This window comes from Malaclemys terrapin, chromosome 18 (genome assembly GCF_027887155.1).
Source record: "Malaclemys terrapin pileata isolate rMalTer1 chromosome 18, rMalTer1.hap1, whole genome shotgun sequence".
Taxonomy (NCBI): Eukaryota; Metazoa; Chordata; order Testudines; family Emydidae; genus Malaclemys; species Malaclemys terrapin.
The window spans coordinates 7,693,564-7,714,375 of NC_071522.1; the positions used below are offsets into that span (position 1 = coordinate 7,693,564).

The 20,812-nt window shown below is 43.3% G+C and overlaps 1 protein-coding gene across 2 annotated transcripts in view; it reads left to right on the forward strand.

Annotated features, from left to right (window-relative positions):
- Positions 1-20,812, forward strand: part of AATF (apoptosis antagonizing transcription factor) — an 84,309-nt gene that overhangs the window by 53,138 nt on the left and 10,359 nt on the right. For both annotated transcript variants that reach the window (XM_054008508.1, XM_054008509.1), the window contains exons 9-11: positions 496-563; positions 4,292-4,372; positions 8,085-8,156. In XM_054008508.1, the coding sequence (XP_053864483.1) occupies positions 496-563; positions 4,292-4,372; positions 8,085-8,156 (221 nt within the window). The remainder of the gene's footprint in view (positions 1-495; positions 564-4,291; positions 4,373-8,084; positions 8,157-20,812) is intronic.

Below are 20,812 nucleotides of genomic sequence, written 5' to 3' on the forward strand. Positions count from 1 at the left end.
CATCCTTCCCTTCTATAGCTGCCTGACCTTCTCAGTTGATACCGATGAGGCGGGATAAACTAATCATAAAATGATGAAGGGAATGCTGCACTAGTCATTGATCCATTTGAAATTAACTGTAGCACAATAAGTCTTCCTAATGGCCTTCAGTTATATGCTCCAGTCATGGTTTTTTTTTCTTTTCTAAAGAAGGGGTTAATATGAATTCACCTGCTCTTTTGCCACTGGGTTTTGTTTTATTGATTGTACTTTTTTCGGCATAGTCCCCGCCACGTCACTCAAAATTCCTGCTGTCTTTTAAAGCTAGCAGTGGCTAAGAAAACAATAATGCCTTTGGTATGTGGACAGGGTTTCTAAAACATAAAAATAAAAAATTAAAGCTGTGAGGTACACAAATTCCACCCAACTTCCTTAGGCTCCTTTGAAAATCTCAGACTCAGTGCTGACCTGTGTTTAATGTGCTTTTACATTTGGTTATTCTTTTCCCTCCTCTAGCTCCTTCGAGAACTTATAGAACGGAAAACCAGTTCGCTGGATCCCAACGATCAGGTGGCCATGGGCAGGTAAGTGATGAGCTGTAGCTGTCTGTATGCTCTGTAACTAGCTTCACTCCACAGCCACTTTGATTCCATGAGTGTAAAAGTTCCCAATCCTGCTTCTTTATGTGTGACGGGTTCCCTCCGGGGTGCCCCTGAGACTGGGGTACCACTGAGCCTTCTGATTCACCAGCCTGGGTTCCCTCTCTCACTCTGCTGGTGTGACAAGCTGCAGACCCACTCCCAGTCCTACACTTTCACCAGCATTCACACAGGTAGGGACACACCCAGCTGCAGTTATATGCAGGCTCTTTGACTAGCCACGTCACGAACCAACAGTAGAAAGGCTAAAGCCAAAGTAACTCTCAACTCCCCAGGCACATCCCCCCTCTGGAGCATAAACCCAAAATTATACTGTCTTGCACTGTACAGGGAACTGTACAGCGCAAGCTCATAGAGTTCACCCCCCACTCCTCAAGGTGGAGAGGAATATGCAACAGCCTTTGCCCCGAGAGCTATGATTTCCCATGCACTTCACTCCAGCTCATTGGTTTAGCTAAAGCAAAAACAAGTTTATTAACTACACAAGATAGATTTTAAGTGATTATAAGAGATAGCAAACAGATCAAAGCAGATTACCTAGTAAATAAACAAAAACGCAAACTAAGTCGAAGATACTAGAACGATAGGATATGAATTAGCAAATTCTCACCCTGGCTGATGATACAAGCAGGCTGAAGATTCTTAAGGCACCAGCTACCCTTGCTTTGCAGCTTGGAATCCCCAGGTGTTCAAACACAGGTTAGAAATCCCTTTAGCCTGGGTCCAGCACTTCCCATAGTTCAGTCTTTGTTCCTCAGGTGTTTCCAGGAATCTTCTTGTGTGAGGAGTGAAGAACCACCGATGATGTCACTTCCTGCCTTATTAGCTTGAGCATATGGCGGGAACCCTTTGTCCCAAACCTCAGTTTGTGGAAAAACACGGACATCCCAAGATGGAGTCCAGAGTCATGTGGCTTAGTCAAGCCCTTGTATACCTTGCTAAGTCATAGCAGCCATTACTTACAGGCTGTCTGGAGACTTCTCAAGAAGGCTCACCAGGTGATGGATAAGTTTCTCCTAAGACCTATTGTTTTCCCTAATGGCTCATTGCCCTGACTAGGCCCTTCCTCACCCACAATCTAGACTGAAAGCATCTTGGCTAGTGGGCGTTACCCAGGTGTAACTACATTGGAAATACAGATACACAGTCAATATTCGTAACTTCAGATACAAAAATGATCCATGTCTACAAATAGGATAATCATCTTCAGCAAATCATAACTTTTCCAATGACACCTCACATGACTTATCTTGTACAAAATGCATCATAATTATGCCATAATCATGTCATATAATAATAACACTATGAAGAATATGAGGTGCAGTGTTAAAGTACGTTTTTGCCATTGACTTTATGGAGAGCAGTTGGGTGTAATAAGATGATTGGTTAAAAGCAATGGCATACTATCAGCTAGGCAGGGTATTCTCAGTAGGACTCTATGGCTCTGGACTGCCAGAACTTGTATTTGCTGGCCTTCGTGTTGCAGGGCCCCACTGGTTTGCCCAAACTTGGAGAGGTAAGGGGGCTTGATAGGGGCGGAGAGTGGGGAGGAGGATGGAGGTGGCTGGGATATGCAGCAACAGCTCTTGTACTGAGCTTGTAACAAGTCTTGTAACAAACTTTGGAACTATTGAATTCAGTTGTTGGTGCAGCACCTAGAGGAATGGTTATAAATAAATAAAACCGATAAATCACCCCAATAATAAGTAATGGGTTAAAGATGATGCCTGAAAGCATTATTACTCTTTTGCAGCCAGGCTTATTTCTTTTCAAAGCCACCTGCACTCTAGATGTGCTCTAGATGAAGCGACTGGTGAAATTTGGGATCAGATTATGAACTCTGATTTGTCATCATATAAAGAATCAAACTTGCTGTATAATGTAGGGTTCCCTTGTATGCACCTTCCCTGCTGTTTTTTTGTTTGTTTGTTTTTTAAAAAGAGAAAAGGTACAGTACAATTAAAACAGCAGACGGGAATGTTTCCTATGTGCCAAAAATAAAATGTATTCTTTGAGAGGGAGCTCTTATTTCTCAGTCTAATTCTGTGGCTAGAAAATACAGAACATTCCAAATACTGCTTAATGAACAGTATACATTTAAATAGCCATAGGCCATAATTTAGAAAAGCGTAAAAGGAAAGGAAAGCTGAAAACGATAGAATAGAATTCTCCACTGAAAAGTGATATGGGGATGTGTGTGTATAGGGGGAAAGGAAGGGAAAATGCTTTATGAAATTTTGTGTTGGTGAAATAACTTTTTATCCATCTGAAATATGACTTGAAGTTTAGTGCCGTAGGTCAAATTTATTTTGTGTATGTCTGAAATATTATGGAAAGCTATTCACTATAATTTAATGTGGCATAGCCAAAATTGCATTTAAGTTGTGATTACATTGTACATTTATCTGACTTTACAATAAAATAGATTACAGTAATTAAGATTATATTAAGATTGCGGTAATTGGATTTTGCTAGATTTTCCCCCCTGATATTGGGTTTTCATTGTATAAATCAGGTAAGAGGACGCTTGTTTCTTTTTTAAAAAAAAATGTTTGTAACTAGTAGCAGTTTATTTCCCCCTGTGGAAACTTCTTTGACTTGAGCAAGCTCTGTTTGAGGAATTGAATCCTCCCTTCTAAACAGTGATGGGGAATAAGCAGCACTTTCTGAATTTGCTTGTTGCTTTCCTTTTGTTTGTTTTTATTAAGAAATGCACTTAACATTATGCAGTGGTTTTGGTGGGGGATTTGCCAGTTATTATAGTCAGAGGTAGTGGGAAAGAAACACTCGCTTGTAATTTTATATTCGCTTTCCAAAAGCCTGGAAGGAAACTAATTCAAACGGAACTGCTGTATAACGTTAAATCTGTTTATGAAGTTAGTATAGCCCTCCCCACTTAAAGAACCAGCTACATATGTAGCTTATGATAAAAGGAGATAGGTAAACAATCTATTCTACTGCGTGCGTTTTTTATACAAAATACAACTTATTGTAATAGCTGTTGAAACAAACAAACAAAAACAAAAAAATGCAGTAATCCTTTAAGGGTTTTTACTGGCCTTAGCATTTCTGTTTGATGAAGAAAATCTTTTGAATTCTAAAGATTCTTTCTTTAAAAAAAATTATCAATAGCCAAGAAATAATAAAAACATAGTGCCAGATTGTACCCGCTGTGGCTTTTTCCTGCACACTGGACATGAATTCCCACTGAATATTAATCATTGCATCAAGACCAAGCTGACTTATCTGTCTCCCACAGAATGGCTGGGGCTTCAGCCCCTGAGATCTGCCAGTGTCCGTGGTCATCTACACATAAGCCCTTAGTCTCTAAGGTTCCCTGTGCTCTCCTGTTTGTAGCTATATACTCCTCCTCAGGGGCATTTCAGTATGTAGTACAGGGAGACTGGTGTGTGCTAATGAAAACGAGGGCAGCGTTAGTTTGCAGTGGGGTCCTATACAGGGCTCAGGTGATGGACAGTGCCACAGTTATTTAGGGTACCAACTTTAGGGCGAAGAACAATGCTGTGGGCATTTGAGCTTTTAAAACTGCATTTCCATGTTTTTTACCATTGTCACCTTGTGATTCTTCCTAAAAATTGGCCTGATAAAACAGCCCTAGCAATGATACGTAACCACCACTTTGGATTCCCCAGGCAGTGGCTGGCCATCCAGAAGTTACGAAGCAAAATACAGAAGAAAGTGGACCGAAAAGCCAGCAAAGGAAGGAAAATCCGGTGAGTGGCCGCTTCTTCAAACTACAGAGAAGTAGCTCTTGTTTCATCAGTTGTAACCCGACTGCCCTGTTTTGGCACCAAAATGCTTTGCCAGACTTGTTTTGTCCTTGCAAGGTAGATGATGTTGCTTTGAGACATGCCCGTTGGGGGAGGAAGCTTTTAATGAATCTAGAACTAGTGATCAATTGGATATAATCAGAGCGGGAATTGCCCAAATCAGTCTTTACAAGAATGTTTCACTGGGCATAAAAAATGTCAGGGAAAGACTTTCAGAAATGCCTAAGAGATTGAGGGCCACAAGTCCCAATGAAAGTGAATGGGACTTGTGCTCCTAAATCCTTTAGGGCTAGATTTACAAAGGTATTTAGTTGCCTAAAGATGCAGATAGGTGCATATGCCTGTGTTAGGCACCTAATTGTGGTAGACTTTCAGTAAAGATGAGGTGAGTGAGGTAATATTTTTTAATAAACTTTCAATGGGAGTTAGGTGCCTGTCTGGGTTAGGTGCTCTTGTAAGTCCCACTAGCCACTTATCTGCATTTTTAGGCACTTAAATTATTTTGCGGATCTGGCCCGTAGTCACTAAAATTTGTGACCTTTTCCTTCTAATGTTTGCATTTGCAAACTCTTCCAGGTTGTGGGGTGAGGATGGAAAGTGTGTAGAGGAGCTGGATTTGTTCCCCTTTGCAGAGCAGGTGCATTACTCTCCCTGAGTTCAGAGTGACTGCATGATTTGTAGTGGAGGAGGGATTTGTAGCACAGAGGCACGCTGGAAAGCTGCACTGCTTCCTGAAAAATCTGCAACATTAACCAGCCTTTTGTGAGTAAACTATAAATCTTGAGTTTAGATGGCATCTGATAGAAAGTCAGTGGAGTCAGTGTGGGTCAGGCCTGGCATAGCCATTTTTAAGATAGATGTCGTAAAATAATTTATTAAAAGAGGGACGAGCTACTTTGTTGGCCTGAAAAGCCTGTAATTATTGACTATCAATATTCTATTCTGTCAGCATCACACATAATTGGATATATTCATGATTCAGTCAAAACTACTGACAACATCACACAACTGAGTCAGACTCATAAACCTTTAGGAATAATGGGGCAAGTCTCTCTTTGTGTGTGATCCATGCACTTCGGAATTCTTGAGAGATCAGAAATCCCTCCGCATCCGTGGCTTGTTACATGTTAGCTGCCTTTTTAAACAAGAGTTGCACTGACCCAGGGGAAAAAATATAAATGTATAGAAAAGAAGAAAATATGCATTTGCTGATGTATGTGATTAATGCACAATTAAATCCTATCATCTTTCCAGGCAGACTAGGTTCAATTTTTGGCTCTGCCACTGGGTCACTCTGTGCGTGTGTGTGTGTGTGTGTGTCTTGAGTGATTCACTAAATCTCTCTGCACTTCCATTTCCTCCTCTGCAGAACGTGGATAAATGTCACTTATCTTTTGTAAAGCACTTTGAGATCCAGGTGCGAAACGTGCTATGTAAGCACTAAGTATTAATTGCTGTTACTTATCATTGTAGTCCATCATCATCATACTGGCTTTCCGTACCTTTCTGTGCTTTAAGATGTTGGGATGAAGGGCGCTGTGTAAGTGCAAGATGCCGTCGAGGATTCTCTAAGCATTTTTAAAGCACCTGGCCTCTTAGTACTCCAGTGAGGGAGATGAGTGCTATCCCCATTTCACAGATGGGGAAACTGAGGGACCAAAGGGTAAAGTGAGACTTGCCTACAGTCACACAGTTCGTCTTGGCAGAAAAAGAACCGGGAGTCCTGTCTCCCAAATCCCTTCTCTCACCCACTAGACCATATCGCTTCCTGAGTGGATATCTGAGTTATAGATTTCTACTTGTCATGGAATAATTGGGCAGCTGTGACTTGGGATGTCTCACGGTGTCTGTAATTTAATACTTTATATCTGATAGACTGGGGTTTTGGAAGCTCACATTTTAAAAGTGTGAGAGTAACTGGGCAGACAATTAGTGGTGGACAATTTATTAGTGTAATTAAGCCCTTTTTTACAATTCACAAATTGTCCCTGAACATACTGTGATTTGTATGAATGCATTAATTGTCAATATCACTTAAGTGAACCCATAGAGTGAAATACGTTCTCTTGTTTCACATTTCATCCTGTTGATTTTTTTGTCATTTGTGGCATTTGTTTGCCCCAAGTCACAGTATTGTTCCCTGATTGGATGACTCTGCAACATTATAAGAGGGCGATTGCTTCAATGAGGAATGACAAAGACCCGTGTTTGTGCACAAAGGTCCATGTTCGAGGGTGAATGTGGTTATTTGCATGAAGAGCCATTCTGCGATATTCATGCGAGCTAAAACTCTCTCCAGGGAATGTTCCTGGATAAGAGAACAAAAAGGAGTGTAAAGGTGCCCAAGTGGAAAGGTGGTTTGTGAATCCTTTTGCCTGCTATTCATCAAGATGTAAGAATAGGAATGACTTGGGTAAAGCGTTTCGGACTTGGGGAGCCAGCAGAATACTTTACATAGAAAACTGCTGGGTTGGAATCGCCTGCTCTAAAGACTAAGGGTGTAAAATCAGTGGCCTGTTCTGAGTTCCTGTGTAGTCTGTTTAGATTTTATTTAGCAGCTCCCGGAGCGTGAGGGGTGGACAGACTTCTGCAAGACTTCTGACCTAGTGGGAAAAACAAACTGGGGATTGGGCGCTCACAGGTGCAGTGTATTCTGGGGAGGCAGCTTGTTCTAGTGGACAAGTAACTGGACTTGGAGTCAGGAGCTCTGCAAATGTGTGACTTTGGGCAAATGACTTCACCTCCCTGTGCCTCTGTTGTTCCCACCCCTTTGTCTGTCTGGTCTTTTTATACTGTAAATTGTCCAGGAGAGGGGCTGTCTCTTACTACGTTTATATAGCCGCTAGCCCAATGGAGCCTCAATCTTGGCTGGAGCGTCTAGGTCCTACCATGACAGATAATAATAATTCATGAAGGGAGACTGGTATTGTGGGAAAGCCTCTAGTAATCTAACCCTGCTCCCACCAGTGGCTTTTTGTTTGGGCACCAGTACTAAAGAGTGACTGAGGGCAGGTCTTCACTACGGGGGGGGGGCGATTTAAGATACGCAAATTCAGCTACACGAATAGCATAGCTGAATTCGACCTATCGGAGCCAACTTACCCCGCTGTGAGGACAGTGGCAAAATCGCCCTCCGCGGCTCCCTGTCGATGGCACTTACTCCCACCTCCACTGGTGGAGTAAGAGCGTCGATTCGGGGATCGATTGTCACGTCCCGACAAGACGCGATAATTCGATCCCTGAGAGATCGATTTCTACCCGCCGATTCAGGCGGGTAGTGTAGACCTAGCCTAAGACACTGTTAGGGGAGAGTCTTTGATTCGTCAGAGTTTTCTGTCTTGGGTTAAAGTTCAGGTTCAAGTATACTGCTCAAGGACGCTGGAGTGTTTCGCTTTTGGCTGTGACAAAAAGTGATTGGTTTATTATTGCTCATCCACCATGTGGCATATGTTATCATCTGACTTTTATTCCCCTCTTGTTAACGTTAGGAAGGATGGAAAAACTGCCGACTCGAAATAGAGAGTCATTAAGCATTAGCCAACAAGGGAGCCGGCGTTTCCATTTCGGGGACTGGGACATTTCAGTGCAGGCAATGGCATTTCCTTTTCTTTAATAGTTACTAATGTGCTGTCTGTTTATTTCCTGCCTTATTCAGGTATCATGTCCATAGCAAACTGGTGAGCTTCATGGCACCTATTGACCACTGTACAATGAATGATGATGCCAGGTGAGTAATAGATTAATTATGGTTCTCAAATGGCTTCATGACAGCATGATATTGACCTGTTCTTCAGTCTGTCGCCCTCTCCATTTCTTCTTATCAGTTAACCATTTGTCACTGGCATTGTAGCCTGGGTGTCTTGGCCACATCTGTCCAGGCAATCTAGCTGAGCTTTCACTCCTGTAATTACTGTAAAACCAAACGAGAAGTTTCTATAAATCTTGATGCCAACTCAATGATTCCTGCTTTATAAATCCCCCAGATTTTAAAATCTCTTCATTTTGGAGCATGATTATGGACATAGAGCGCCAAATTCCCCAGTGTCCATTGGCTGAAATCCCAGTTTAGAAAAATAATCAGGCCCTTTGCCTCAGGAGTGGAGAGTTATACGCTATAGTCTTGTGAATTTTACGTAATATGAATGCTGTCAGTACAGCTAACAACCAGATGTAGTACCAAAAGAAGGAAATTCACTTAAAAGATCTAAATGATGTCTAGTCTTTATTCCTATTTAAATAATAAAAATTTCTGTACAAGGCTGTAGGAGCCCTAGCACATTTAATTAGTAAAGAAAACAAAACAAAACAGTGTAACTATGAGCTTGACTGCTGGTAAGTGTTTTTGTGGGAGGGAGGTGGGCTTAATTTTCCAATGGATGTATTTATGCTACTTGAGAGATGCTTTTCTTCAGGTTCTTCAGACAGGCATTTAATCTTAACAGTTAGAGAGATGCCCATTTGTACGTTCATCTGTCTGGAATATGGCAATCACGCTTGTGCTGTTCCTAGTCAGTATCCTTTTGGATAGAGTTGTGGGAGTAATGGTGTAGAGTTCAGGGGTCCGTAGAGGTGTCAGTAGTGACCTGGAAAAGGCTGCTTTGTGGCAACTGGTAAAGAAGTTGAATATTGCTCTGTTTTTAATACATTAGGACCCCATTTATCTGAACAGGGTGACTGGTTGTTTGGATAAACAGGCAGGCTCTTTCTAGGCACATGATGCCCAGTGGGAGACCTAATAGCGTTTTGGGTAATAGGCTTTCAGGTAAGGAATGTTTAGAATAACGTGTGTCTACTGTATTTACCAGAAAGAATTATTGCCTCTGTGTTGCAGTTGAGTTTCAAATCTCCATGTCTCAACTTCTTCCCTGGCCCTCCAAAAACATAACCGAGCGGGTGCATCGCACATGGCTTTCTGGATGTGGCCAACCTGAAGTGAGTTGTGGGTACTAGTGATTTCCTCCTATTCCTATCTCCCTCACGCATCACCCTTGAAGTTTAAGCATGAATGTTCCAGAAGCACACAGGTTATGCTAGTTTAGAGAGGGAATAGCGGTCCTTGTGGTAGGTGAATAGTTGGTGGGCCCCGGGTCCTTTATTGCTTTGTAGATCGTAATTGGCATCTTCAGTTTCACCCACAAGTTTGCTGGCAGCCAGCCGGCAGCATGGGAGTAACACACTCATGCCTTGCTGTCTTGCCCAGAGAGGCTTACCGACTTCATTCTATGCTGCTCGAGTTTCTGGGTGGCCCTGGCAGGGACCCCTGCAGTGACATAGCTTAGGAGTAACACAGGTATTGATGTCCATGACAGGCACCACAGCACAGTGGAAAGATCACAACCTTTTGGCCAAAGCTCAGTCATTGCTAGATTCTGCCTGGAAGAAAATTCTAAAACTTGATTATTCTCTTGGCCTCTTACAATAAAAGGGAATGTGTTAGAGACACAGGCTGAACATTCCCATTCCCTGATCCACGTCTATGCCTGAAGAGGGCTCATTTCATAGAACCTGGGCTGCCGCTTCTTCCATCTTAATGGCTTTTCTGTAAAGATAAGGGTAGATGCTTGGTTTGTTTTCACTTTTAAGCTCTAGTGTCATTAATGGCTATGGGGAAAGGCTGAAGTTGCAGCAGCAAATTCTCCCTTTCTTGACTATTCATTAGTAAGTTACTCACCTTGTCGCAGGGACAATGTCGGCTACTTCCTTTTCATAGGTTATTTTGCATTCTCCATTTTTTCTGATGACCTTTTAAAAATGCATTCACCTATGGGTTTGTGAAAAGTAGCTTGAGGTAAGAAGAGGTGCGTGCTGGAACTTGTGGGCTAGGGGAGACTTGTACACGTGTGTGTTTGGATGGACAGGTGCACTTATATTCTTCTGTTGACGAAGGCCACCATTAGCATTTTAGTGTTAGCATTGGCACTACCAGCAAAGATGTGCTTATAGTGCTGGGACTGGGGGCTTTGCTTTTTGGGATGGCCCAAAGGGGAACCAGGTGGGAGACGTTAAAATCCACGTGTTTCTATAAACATGGGAAAAGAAGCACCTCTTGCTTTTAGATTGCAAAAATCAAGCCTCAGCATAAACATGTCCCTAAACTTGTCTCTTCTACCTTTCTTGTAATGTGCTTCTCTCACTACCCAGGTCTTAATTTATTTATTTTGTTTTAGCGTAATTAGTGGGCGGCATGGGAGGAAACACCCCCCCCCCCCTCCCCCCCCCCCCCCCCCCCCCCGTAAGAGCTGGTACACACCTTGTGCATAATAATATTTCTCTATCCCAGTATTATCTCCAGTTGACTGGCTGTGACTTATGCACTGAGAATTTTAAATGAGGTTGGGGGTGTTTTCCGTTTTGTGTGTGTGTGTGTGTGTGTGTGTGAGAGATATATTCTCCTATAGATTAATCATGCACACACCCCCATGCACACAAAATGAACGACACCTCAATTTACCTGCGTGTGTGCATAAGTATAACATAAAAAGGCTGATGATAAGAACCTGGGAGTTGTCATAGCATGTTGGCTCAGGCCGGAGGTGACCTTCCCACCACTTTGTCAGGGGACAGCAGTTGTGTGTGTTCCAAAAGTTGCACAGAGCAGCCTGCGAGCCGAAACCCCATGCAGCGCGCACGCCAATGCTAAATGCACTGCAGCAGCCTGGAGAACAGAGCAGTTCAGGGGCAACCATAACCTGTCTGAACTGCAACACACTTCATTGGGCGGCTGTCCTCCCCCACCCTCCCCCACCACTTTTCAGAGAGGCACCTTGACTCCCAACTAAACGCAGGGGGGTCCAGCTGACCCTCAGAACCTATTACAGCTAATAGGATGTTATCTGTGTTATGCTGTGTCAACATAGTTATCACTGTGATGGGGGAGAGAGTGTTTGACATTTGGTTTACTGAAAGCATCTCCTGGGGGCTTTCACCACTTAGAGCGGGTTATTCTATCGCTTGCATGTTTTACAGGTTCTTTCTCTGGCAGGAATGGGGGCAGCAGCTGCTGCTGCTCATTGCCTGGCTGTGTGAAGTTATTTCTGTCATTAAGTTTATCATCCACTTTGGGCCTGGTGTACTTTTTAATGGCATTGAAGTTACTCAGCTGGGTTTCTAGTCATACAAAATGTTCCAGCTAGCTTGTCGGTTTGTTACCCCCAGCCAGTTGCCAGAGTGGGTTTTCCAGCAAATTTGCCACTGGATTCTAGCTGGGTCTGACCGACGCAGGCTTCTACAACATGCAAGGTTATACTTTCAAAATATACACTGAGGCAGCGTAGCCTAGTAGATGGGGGCAGAACTGGGAGGGAGACCAGCTGTATTCCAGGCTGCCCCCCTGGCTTGCTATTTATAGTGCTGTAGAGGGAGCCCAGGTCTGTAGTCCTGGGCTCTGAGACTCACTTCTGTAGGTCTTTTTTGTCTGCAGTGTAAACATACCCTAGAGATCTTTAGCACCACACAGCAGTGTTAGACAACAATTGAGGAGAGGATGAGAGGAATGCAGCATCCAATTTAAACTGTGGGTGAATTTGGGTGAATTAAATGGGGGAAAGATACCTATGTGCATGAACATGGGAAAGTAATGATAACACGGGGTAGTAAAAGGTAATTTTATTGCTTGCAAGTGTGAATTACTAAATTGCTCAGATGTCTAGAGGCATGACCCCAAAGTAAATAAAACTCTATACCACCATATGTTGTAGTCTGAAAGGGTTTAAGCCAGAAACAAGTTTTTAAGCCTAAAGAAGGAATTAATTGTTAGAGGGTTAGGGAGCTGGGGCTGTAATAAGGGCCTGAAATAGATACATTTATGCATAGGCCACTTGGCACCACTCTGACAGTGTAAAGGGGCCTTAAAATGCCAGGTTTATGCTTACATGTACATGTGAACTATGCTTACACCCGCTTGCCGTGTGAAGGGACCATCTAGAATGGTGTAAATAAGAATCCAGGTCTCAGTGCTTGTTGCTGAAGAACAAAGTGACAAAGAAAAGATCCATTTGAAGAGAAAGAACCTTGCCCCTGGCTACACAAATGTTTAGTTCTCTGCAGGCTGGGATGTGAATCTACCCTGCCTCTTTGGAGCGGGATTAAATCAAAGCACATTAACAAACTGTTAATATACGTCAGCAGGGTCCGTGTGGACAGTCAGTGCATGGCAGGCCAGTACAGGGTAGATGCGCACCCTGGTGTGCTGTGAACTAATTGTTCATGTAGACAAGAACCTTGTCTCATGCAGGGAAAGGGATAAGCAGTGACTTCTGAGTGGTAAACACCAGAGCGAGATGGAATATTGTTTTACATCCTGAATTTTAGAAAAGAAATGTACAAATACAATACAGCCTCTTAAAGTGCTTTGTCAACATCACTGCCACGTTCCTTCTTATTCTCACTGCTGCTTGGAATAATAGAATTTGTGCAGGCAATTAATCTTCAGGTTGCCACTTTTTCGTGCACCCAAAACATGGGCATAGCTGTTTAACCTCGTATTCACATATATTATGTTGTAATGTATGGTACACTGATGGCCTCCAACCTTCGATATTTTAAACCCCCTCTGGTATTATTTTAAAGTATATATTGGAAAGGTGGTTTTATAGCTATTTTAGGGATTGTGTGTGTGTGTAAGTATAGATTTAGATTTAATATTTAAATTTAAGATTGGGATTTGTACACCTATCTGTAGTATCATCACCACACCCCTTTAAAATAGGGAAGTGTTATAAATCCCCATTGTACAGATGGGGAATAGAGACACAGAAAGGCTAAGTGATTGCCCAAGGTCACACAGGAGGTCTGTGGCAGAGCAAGGAATTGAACTCAGGCCTTCCAAATCCCAGGCTAGTGCTCTAACCACTGGGCCATTCTTCCCCTTCGAGGGGCCTAAGTGGTTAGGCACTCAGCTCCCACTGAAAGTTCCTGCTGAAAGGTAGGGAATTGCCCCTTTGCAGATGAATAGAGGTTACAAGTCCAGGCCCAGAGGAGCTTAGCTATCTGTATGGAAACGAGTGTGGTTTTTGTTAGGAGTGACCACACAGAGTTGTTGATAATAGGCCCAATTCTGCTATTGATCTAGTCACAGTAGTAAGCACTACCCTCAGGAGTAAACATTTCCAGGATTGGGCCCTTGATTAATATGATTGTTTATATTGTGCATTTTATTAGTATAGTCATCCGAGGGTTGGTGTGTGTGTGGGTGTGTGTTTCATATAGATATAATACATATATTCTCAAAAACCAAGCAGCTTGTCACAGTGTTTCTAATAATGATACTGTCCTAGTTATGTAACAACCTTCTTATATCCCTGCTGGAAGTTTGAAAACTTGCACAAAGGAGTTCCTTAAAGATATAGATGTTTGGCCCAAACCCTCTTATCTCCCAAGAAGACACAGGCTGTTCTGACAGGTGAAACAAGACCGGGCAAATATGCAACATTGATCTAATCAGTTGGAACAAGAGCAATATTTTAACCGGTGCTACCTTTTAACAGCATCATTAAGGGCTCTCATTACTCTTTTATTAGAGGCTCACTCTATTTCTTATCAGATTACAGAATGAACATAACTCATGGCACTGATTTGATCTCTTGTTAAAGAGGATTACAGCTTTGCATTAACTCGGATTGACACGGTTTATAATTCGCTTGTTGATACACCATGCTGGCGGTGTCACATGTTTGACCCCCTCCTCAGCTGTGCTGCAGGAAAGGACACTCATACATCATCATTAAAGATGGCACCCAGCGCAGAAATGGGAAGCAAAAAAAGGGGAGGCTTTTCTGCAGTCATGTCAGGAAGAACCAAAACCCAACCACACTCTCAAGTGCAAAGTGAAATTCGGAACAGGGATTCATCCAGGGGGAGGGGCCGTACGTGTTCGCTTTTGGCTGGGTTATTTACAGGGGCAAGTGTTTCAAATCAAAACTTTGTACCGGCCGTGAGGTGGATTCGTGTGAAGAACATGCATGTGGAAATGTAATGGGATTCTGTCACTGTAGAACTTTCCATGAAATATCTCCTCTGGTGGGAAACTTCCTTCTCTTAAGGGACCTGAGGCCCCATTGAGATGATATAACTTTGAGCAAAGTTTGTGCCCAGTAAGTGACTTGGTCTGTGTCATCACATAGCATAGTTAACACACCGTTACTCACTCTGGGTAGTTATGCCATGTGTCTCCTTCCTCGTTGTCTTCCTGTAAGGCTGTAATACCATTTGGCTGTGTAGACAAGTGCTTCCAGCTATGTCTGTGTAACTGGATTAGCTGATCTGCCCTTCTCCCAGCTCTGTGCAGTGTATTGCCCGGATGTGTGTATTTCTTGCATGCAGGTACTCCCCTGGTATCGGGGGAAGCTGGGCAGGTTATCACAGAATGCACTGAAACTGACATGCACAGGCACTGTGTGGTGAGTGAGGATGCACCAGCGTGGTCATGATATGCAAAAAGGTGCTCCGTGGACACACCGCATGCGTGTGTGGGGATCCGGCCAGTTGGAATGTGCCATGGCCTGGTTACAGGAGTGTGGTTGTACCTCTAGTGTACAGGGGGCCCGTGACACTTTTCCATCTCTGAGGACTGAGCCTAATTATACAGTAGATATAAAATACATAAATATAGCTATATCTAAAATAAGAGTGTTTCTGCCTGCAGGCCTCTGGAGTCTGCGAGATTTCCCTCCCTCTCTGTAGGAAGTAGTGTCCTTGTAGTGCAGGCATCCTCAACTTTCATTCAGGACCTCACATGGCCTTCTGCTGGAAGTATTAATTTGCAGCATGTGTAGAGAGAAGAGGTGATGGCTCAGGGTGCAGTGCAGTTTCCTGCTTCCCCTGCTCCCTGTATAAGCAATGAAACTGATACTGATGGAGCTTAATAGCACTTGTGTAGCCCCTTCCATCCGAGAATCCCATTAATAGAAACCAAATTGTATTGACCTTCCCAGCACCCCCCCCCCCCCCCGAGGTTGGGAAACATTTATGGAAATAGAGACACAGATAGGTGATGGGAGAGATTTTCAAAAATGCTCAGGGATTTAGGAATACAAATCTCATTGGAAATCGATGGGTCTTGTGCTCCTAAATCCCTTAGGTGCTTTTGAAAATTTGCCCCTAAGCCACCCTTGCCCAGGGCGACCCAGGAAGTCCTTGGCAGAGTCAGGAATAGAGTCCACACGTGCTGAGTTCCAGTCCAGTGCCTGAACCCAAATATCATCCTTCCCTTTACCTATGTTGGCTGACTATTGTAAGAAAACTCTTATATGTTTTACAACTGGGCTGTGAACCGTAGGCGTCTGCTTGTCACGTCCACATCCATTGGAGCGTGTGCGTATGTGTAGTCACCTCTAAAAAGTTTTCAGTGAGAGACTTAAGGAGCTCAGACTGTTGAGCTTATCAAAAAGTAGATCAAGAGGAGGCTTGATTGTGGTCGCTCGCGTCTTCCCAGGGAGGAAATAGCAGGTACTCAAGGGCTGCTTATTCTAGTTAACAAGAACCAGTGGCTGGAAGCTGAAGCCACGCAAATTCAAATTCGAAATAAGCGGCTAGTTTTTACCAGGCAGGGGGATTAACCACTGGAACAAACGACCAAGGGAAGAGGTGGATTTTCCATCTCTTGCGGTTTCAAGTCAAGACTGGATGCGTTTCTGGAAGACGGGCTTTAGTCCAGCACAAGTCATTGGGCTCAGTGCAGGGGTGAGTGAGTGAGGTTCAGTGGCTTGTGTTACGTAGGAGATGTGAGTAGATGGTCTGAGATCCCTTCCGGCCTTAACACCTATTAATCTGTTAAAGTAATTCAGTCATCCCAAATTCATCCCAACAAAGACGCGAGGCCCCCCCATCTCATAGGGTGTGCGCCTGTATTATACGCAGTATTTTTAAAAAGAGCAGAATACTGGAATCTCCTTCAAACCTCTCAGATTCCAAATGGCTAGAAAAATAAAATGCAGCTGATGCCGTTTATGGGCCTATTTCTTAACTGCAGTTCTTTTGTATACGATGCCGGTGTAGGGTCAGGCTGGAAAATGGTTCTTTGGTCAGTGCTGAGCTGTGATATCTTGCCCTGTGGCATCACCAGAAGGACGTATTTGCTATGAAGCCTTGACAGATTTTTTTCCGCACCGTGAGAGAGGTTCAAGCCAACCATTGCAGCATGGTAACCAGTACAGATGTAGTATGCAAATTAACTGTTATAATTGGTGGCTTCCTCCCTTCATGCCCTAATGAGCTCTTCCGTAACGGCCTGGAAATCACACTGTGGCTGTGCCCAGTAAAGTCAGTGACTAAACTTCCATTGGCTTTAGTGTAAGCAGAATTGGGACCTTTTGGAGTTGGAATCATCTGCCCATATAGAGATGGGCAGGAGACACTAAGTGTGTGCATCAGGGCCTGGATTTTCCCAACATTTAGAAAGGGAGGGAACTGGGATTTTGGTCCAAGGCCATTGTTGATTATACCTATCAACTATATAAAACAGCAAGATGAAAATCTTCCTAGATTGCAGAATTTATGAAAACACCTAATCCTTATTTTTGTTGTATCCCTACTGTCATCTGGACAACTGTGTGTGGTGGTGGTGGACAGCTGTATATATATATATATATAATGTATGTACTACATGTGGTTCGTGTGTATATACTTTTGTATGTGTGTGTTCATGTGTACAATATATACACACACACCCCTCAACCACACACACTATACCTGGTGTGCTTGGGCATGTATGCAATAATAGACACATGGTTGCCTGGTTGTACTTCTAGCTAAGAATTGTTTTAACAGGTCTTATTGCTCTTTAGTTGTATACATCGAAAAGGAACTATTTTGTCGTCTTAGTAGACACATGAATGGTGTTCACTGAATATTTTTTCCCATGCAGTTTGAGATTGGCGTAGCATGGAGAAACCCAGTTATCTGTCATTGCGCTGTTCTTAATTACAAATAAAAAAAATCAGTACACACTTTCTCATACATGTGCCTACTGGCTCGCGTTTTGTCTCCTGAAAGCGTTGTGGTAGACTTGTTACTACTGGCAATTTTTAAATCGTCACTGGATGTTTTTCTAAAACATATGCTCTAGTTCTACCACGGCGATTGGGCTTGAAGCAGGAATTGATTCATGAAAGTCCCGTAGCCTGTGTAATGCAGGATCAAATGTATGGTCATGAGTACAAACCCAGTCTACAGTGAGAAGGCAGTTCTAGCACCAGCCCTTGCCAGTATGTTGAAAAAAGCTGGAGATTAACTGGCTGCCAGTGAGGTACTGACTTAGACTGTTTTGCTTGGGTTTGACCTGGGTGACATGTTCTTCCTGATCAGCATTCCTTACTCTCGAAGTTACTGCTATTGCTCTGTCAGTCACAGCGCGTCTCACTGCGAGCGGTGGGGGGTACGTCGTATGAAATCCTGGCATTAAAGGATTAATTTACTTCCATTACATAAGAGTTTAAAAAAAAAAAAAAAGTTCATGAGATACCAGCCTTTACTCAGCACACTCCGTGTCTGGTATTAAACCACCAAGAGGCTGGATTAACGGAGGAATTTGGGCTCTCGGGCTGTCAATCCAGCACCTTTCACCAACACCGAATCTACTAAAATAAATAAAATGAACCGAAGTGACACTTTCTGGAACTAGTGAGTCAGATGCTTCTCTCTTGCACATGTGTAAATCCAGAGGAACTCTACTGACTTCAGTGGAATTATTCCAGATTTACATAGGCATAACCAAGAGGAAAATTTGGCCCACTCTGTGTGGGTTTAATCCTGTGACTCTCATTGATTAATGCTAACATCCGGGGTAATCCATTTGAATATTATCCCCCCCCCCCCCCCCCCGGCGTGGAAAAAAAATTCTGCTGCCTTGCGAATGAGCTCTGTTTCCTAAATTACACCACGGGGAAGGGTTAAGCCCTGTGACGTTTACACTGCCGCTTCTAGGAAGAGACCCCTTCCTGGGGCTTGTTGACATTGCCGGGGTATTCTATTGTAAATATTGGCGGGGAACCGTCACTCCAACACCCTTGCAGCTGTCTCAACCTGGCTGATTCATGTTGGACAACTGTGTGAGCTTGTGACAGAGCCTGGAGTTTGGTGGTGGCTTAGCAATAGACCTTCAGCTGTTTCTGAATTGTTTGGAACGCCAGCAAGGCACATGTCCTCCTGTGAAACACAAACCGTTCAACTCAACTATTGCTCTGAGGCATCGGTGTTCCCAGGATGCTCTTCCCACAGCTCCTGTGTATTGTTTTTGTTTGGTGGGCATCTTTTTTGTTTTGTTTTTACCAGTAGTTCACTCTTTTAGAAATTGATTCACGTATAAGCAGTTAAGCATCCCATGGCTTTTAACTATAGTTGTTAAAGGGGTTGGTATTTGAACAAGGAGCTTCATCTTTTCAAAGCTGGCAGTCATGAAACAGAAAATGTGACCCTGGCTAATGCCAGTTTTCTGGAATCATCAAGCCCTTACATTTAATATTCAACATATTTAGCAAGGAGACAAACTCCTGAGTTATGGAAATTTCCTTTTTAAGGGGGGAAAAAAAACGGTTAAGAGCTGCAAAATGATTTGTGAGATTGCAAGATCTCCTTTGTGAGACAATTTGTCTTCTCTTGCGTCAAATCTATTATAAAACAGTCAAGCTGTGAAAGAGGGAAATCATCCCAGGAACATGGTGTATTAAAGTACACAAAGAAAATTCCCCTCCTTGCATTTTGTGTATGTACACATACAATATTACAGTGACAAATCTACTCAAGGGAGATCAGAGAGGAAAAGTTTCTAAAATTTAGCGGAAATTTATGATGGGAATTGGAACGGCCAACGATGGTGCAGGAGTACATTAGAGGTTTCTTCATCTCCCCATATCTCGTTGCTTCCCCAACTACTAATCTGCATCCACATTTCTGGTGCTCCCACCTACTTTATCTTTAGGTATCTGTCTAGCGCTCATCGCAGTGGTACCCAAAGCTGTCATGCAGATACGAACGGTAGACAAACCAGAATGAGGGGAGGTTCTCTCACTGCCCAGTTTCTTACTCTCGAGCATTGAGGGCAGGTAGAGGGTTATCTAGATGGCTGTAAAAGTGCAAGATAGAATAAAGGAGAAATATCTGAATTAAGCAAGTGGGTGAGGATAGATTTGAATCCCATGCCTGGCTTGAGTGCGGGGAGGGGAAAATACCGTGAGAAACAATCCTTCCATGTGTCTTTATTCTCCCCCTCCCTATATCCATCCTCAGCGAGGTGTGCAGAGTCCCTTTGTTTAGGGCTAGAACTGGCTTTCTTAAATATTTATAAATCTTGTGCCTGGTCTCATGAGACAAGCCAGAGGTCACACGTCATCTTTTGTAATTTAAAGCCGTGGGGCTAAAAGCATTTGCACTAGCTTGAAGGACCCAATCCTGACCTGACCGAGAGAGAGGGAATTGAAACAGACCTTTCTGAATCTCCTTCAAGCATCGAGCATGGTGAGGATAGCTGTCTTGCTGGGTAATTTATAGCCTGAGTTTTGCACTCCTCCGTGTTCACGACTTTGGTGGGGAAATGAGTCAGACAGTGCCACCTTGTGGCCAGACACTTCCTAAACTGGAGGAGCAGGGAGTTGCATGCACATCTGACAGCAGGGACCTGCACAATATTCCGAGTTCCTTGTTTTAAAAGACACTGATAATTTAATGCAAGTCTGGTGAACACCGAACAGATCTCTGCTTCTTATTCTGCTGGGCACATTCATCCAAAACTAACTTGCTGCTGCGGAAGTACTGAGCTGACTCCAATCCTGCATATGCTGATTTAGGGTAAAACCTGTTAATAGAAATAAATAAATATTAGAAAGGCGCTTGCTTGCTTTGTCTCACTGGCTGTCTGCCCTACGTGTCAGGGAGCTTGTAATCTGACTTCCACTCCTGTGGGCGAAAGGTTACTGGAAACAGACAAAAAGTTTTCCAGGGGAGTAAGTGACTATCTGATCTGCAGATGACATCTAGTTTTGGTAGAGGTAGCGCTTTCGCGCTCTCTCTCTCTCTCTCAATGGTTTTCACACTGCTGTTTTTTGGGATTAATAATTCATTGTTCCCAGTAGAGCCCATCACTGGGATCTCAGTAGATACCATTAATTTGAATCCAGACTCTTGCTTGGGCCTATCCTAAATAGGACTGTGTGGGTGAGGAAAGTAGGAGAATGGGAGGTAAATATATCAAAGAATATTTTGACAACACCTTTGCACAATGAGGGAGTGATCCATTTAGCATTGCTACATTAACATAACTCCAGAAACAAGGAGACAAACCCTCTTGCCTTTTAAGCAATATGAGATTCCCCTTTCTTTGCCATCACTGTCCTACCATTTAGCAGCATTCCAGCCAAATGCAAGGCCAGTGGTTTTATATAGTAGTAAAGA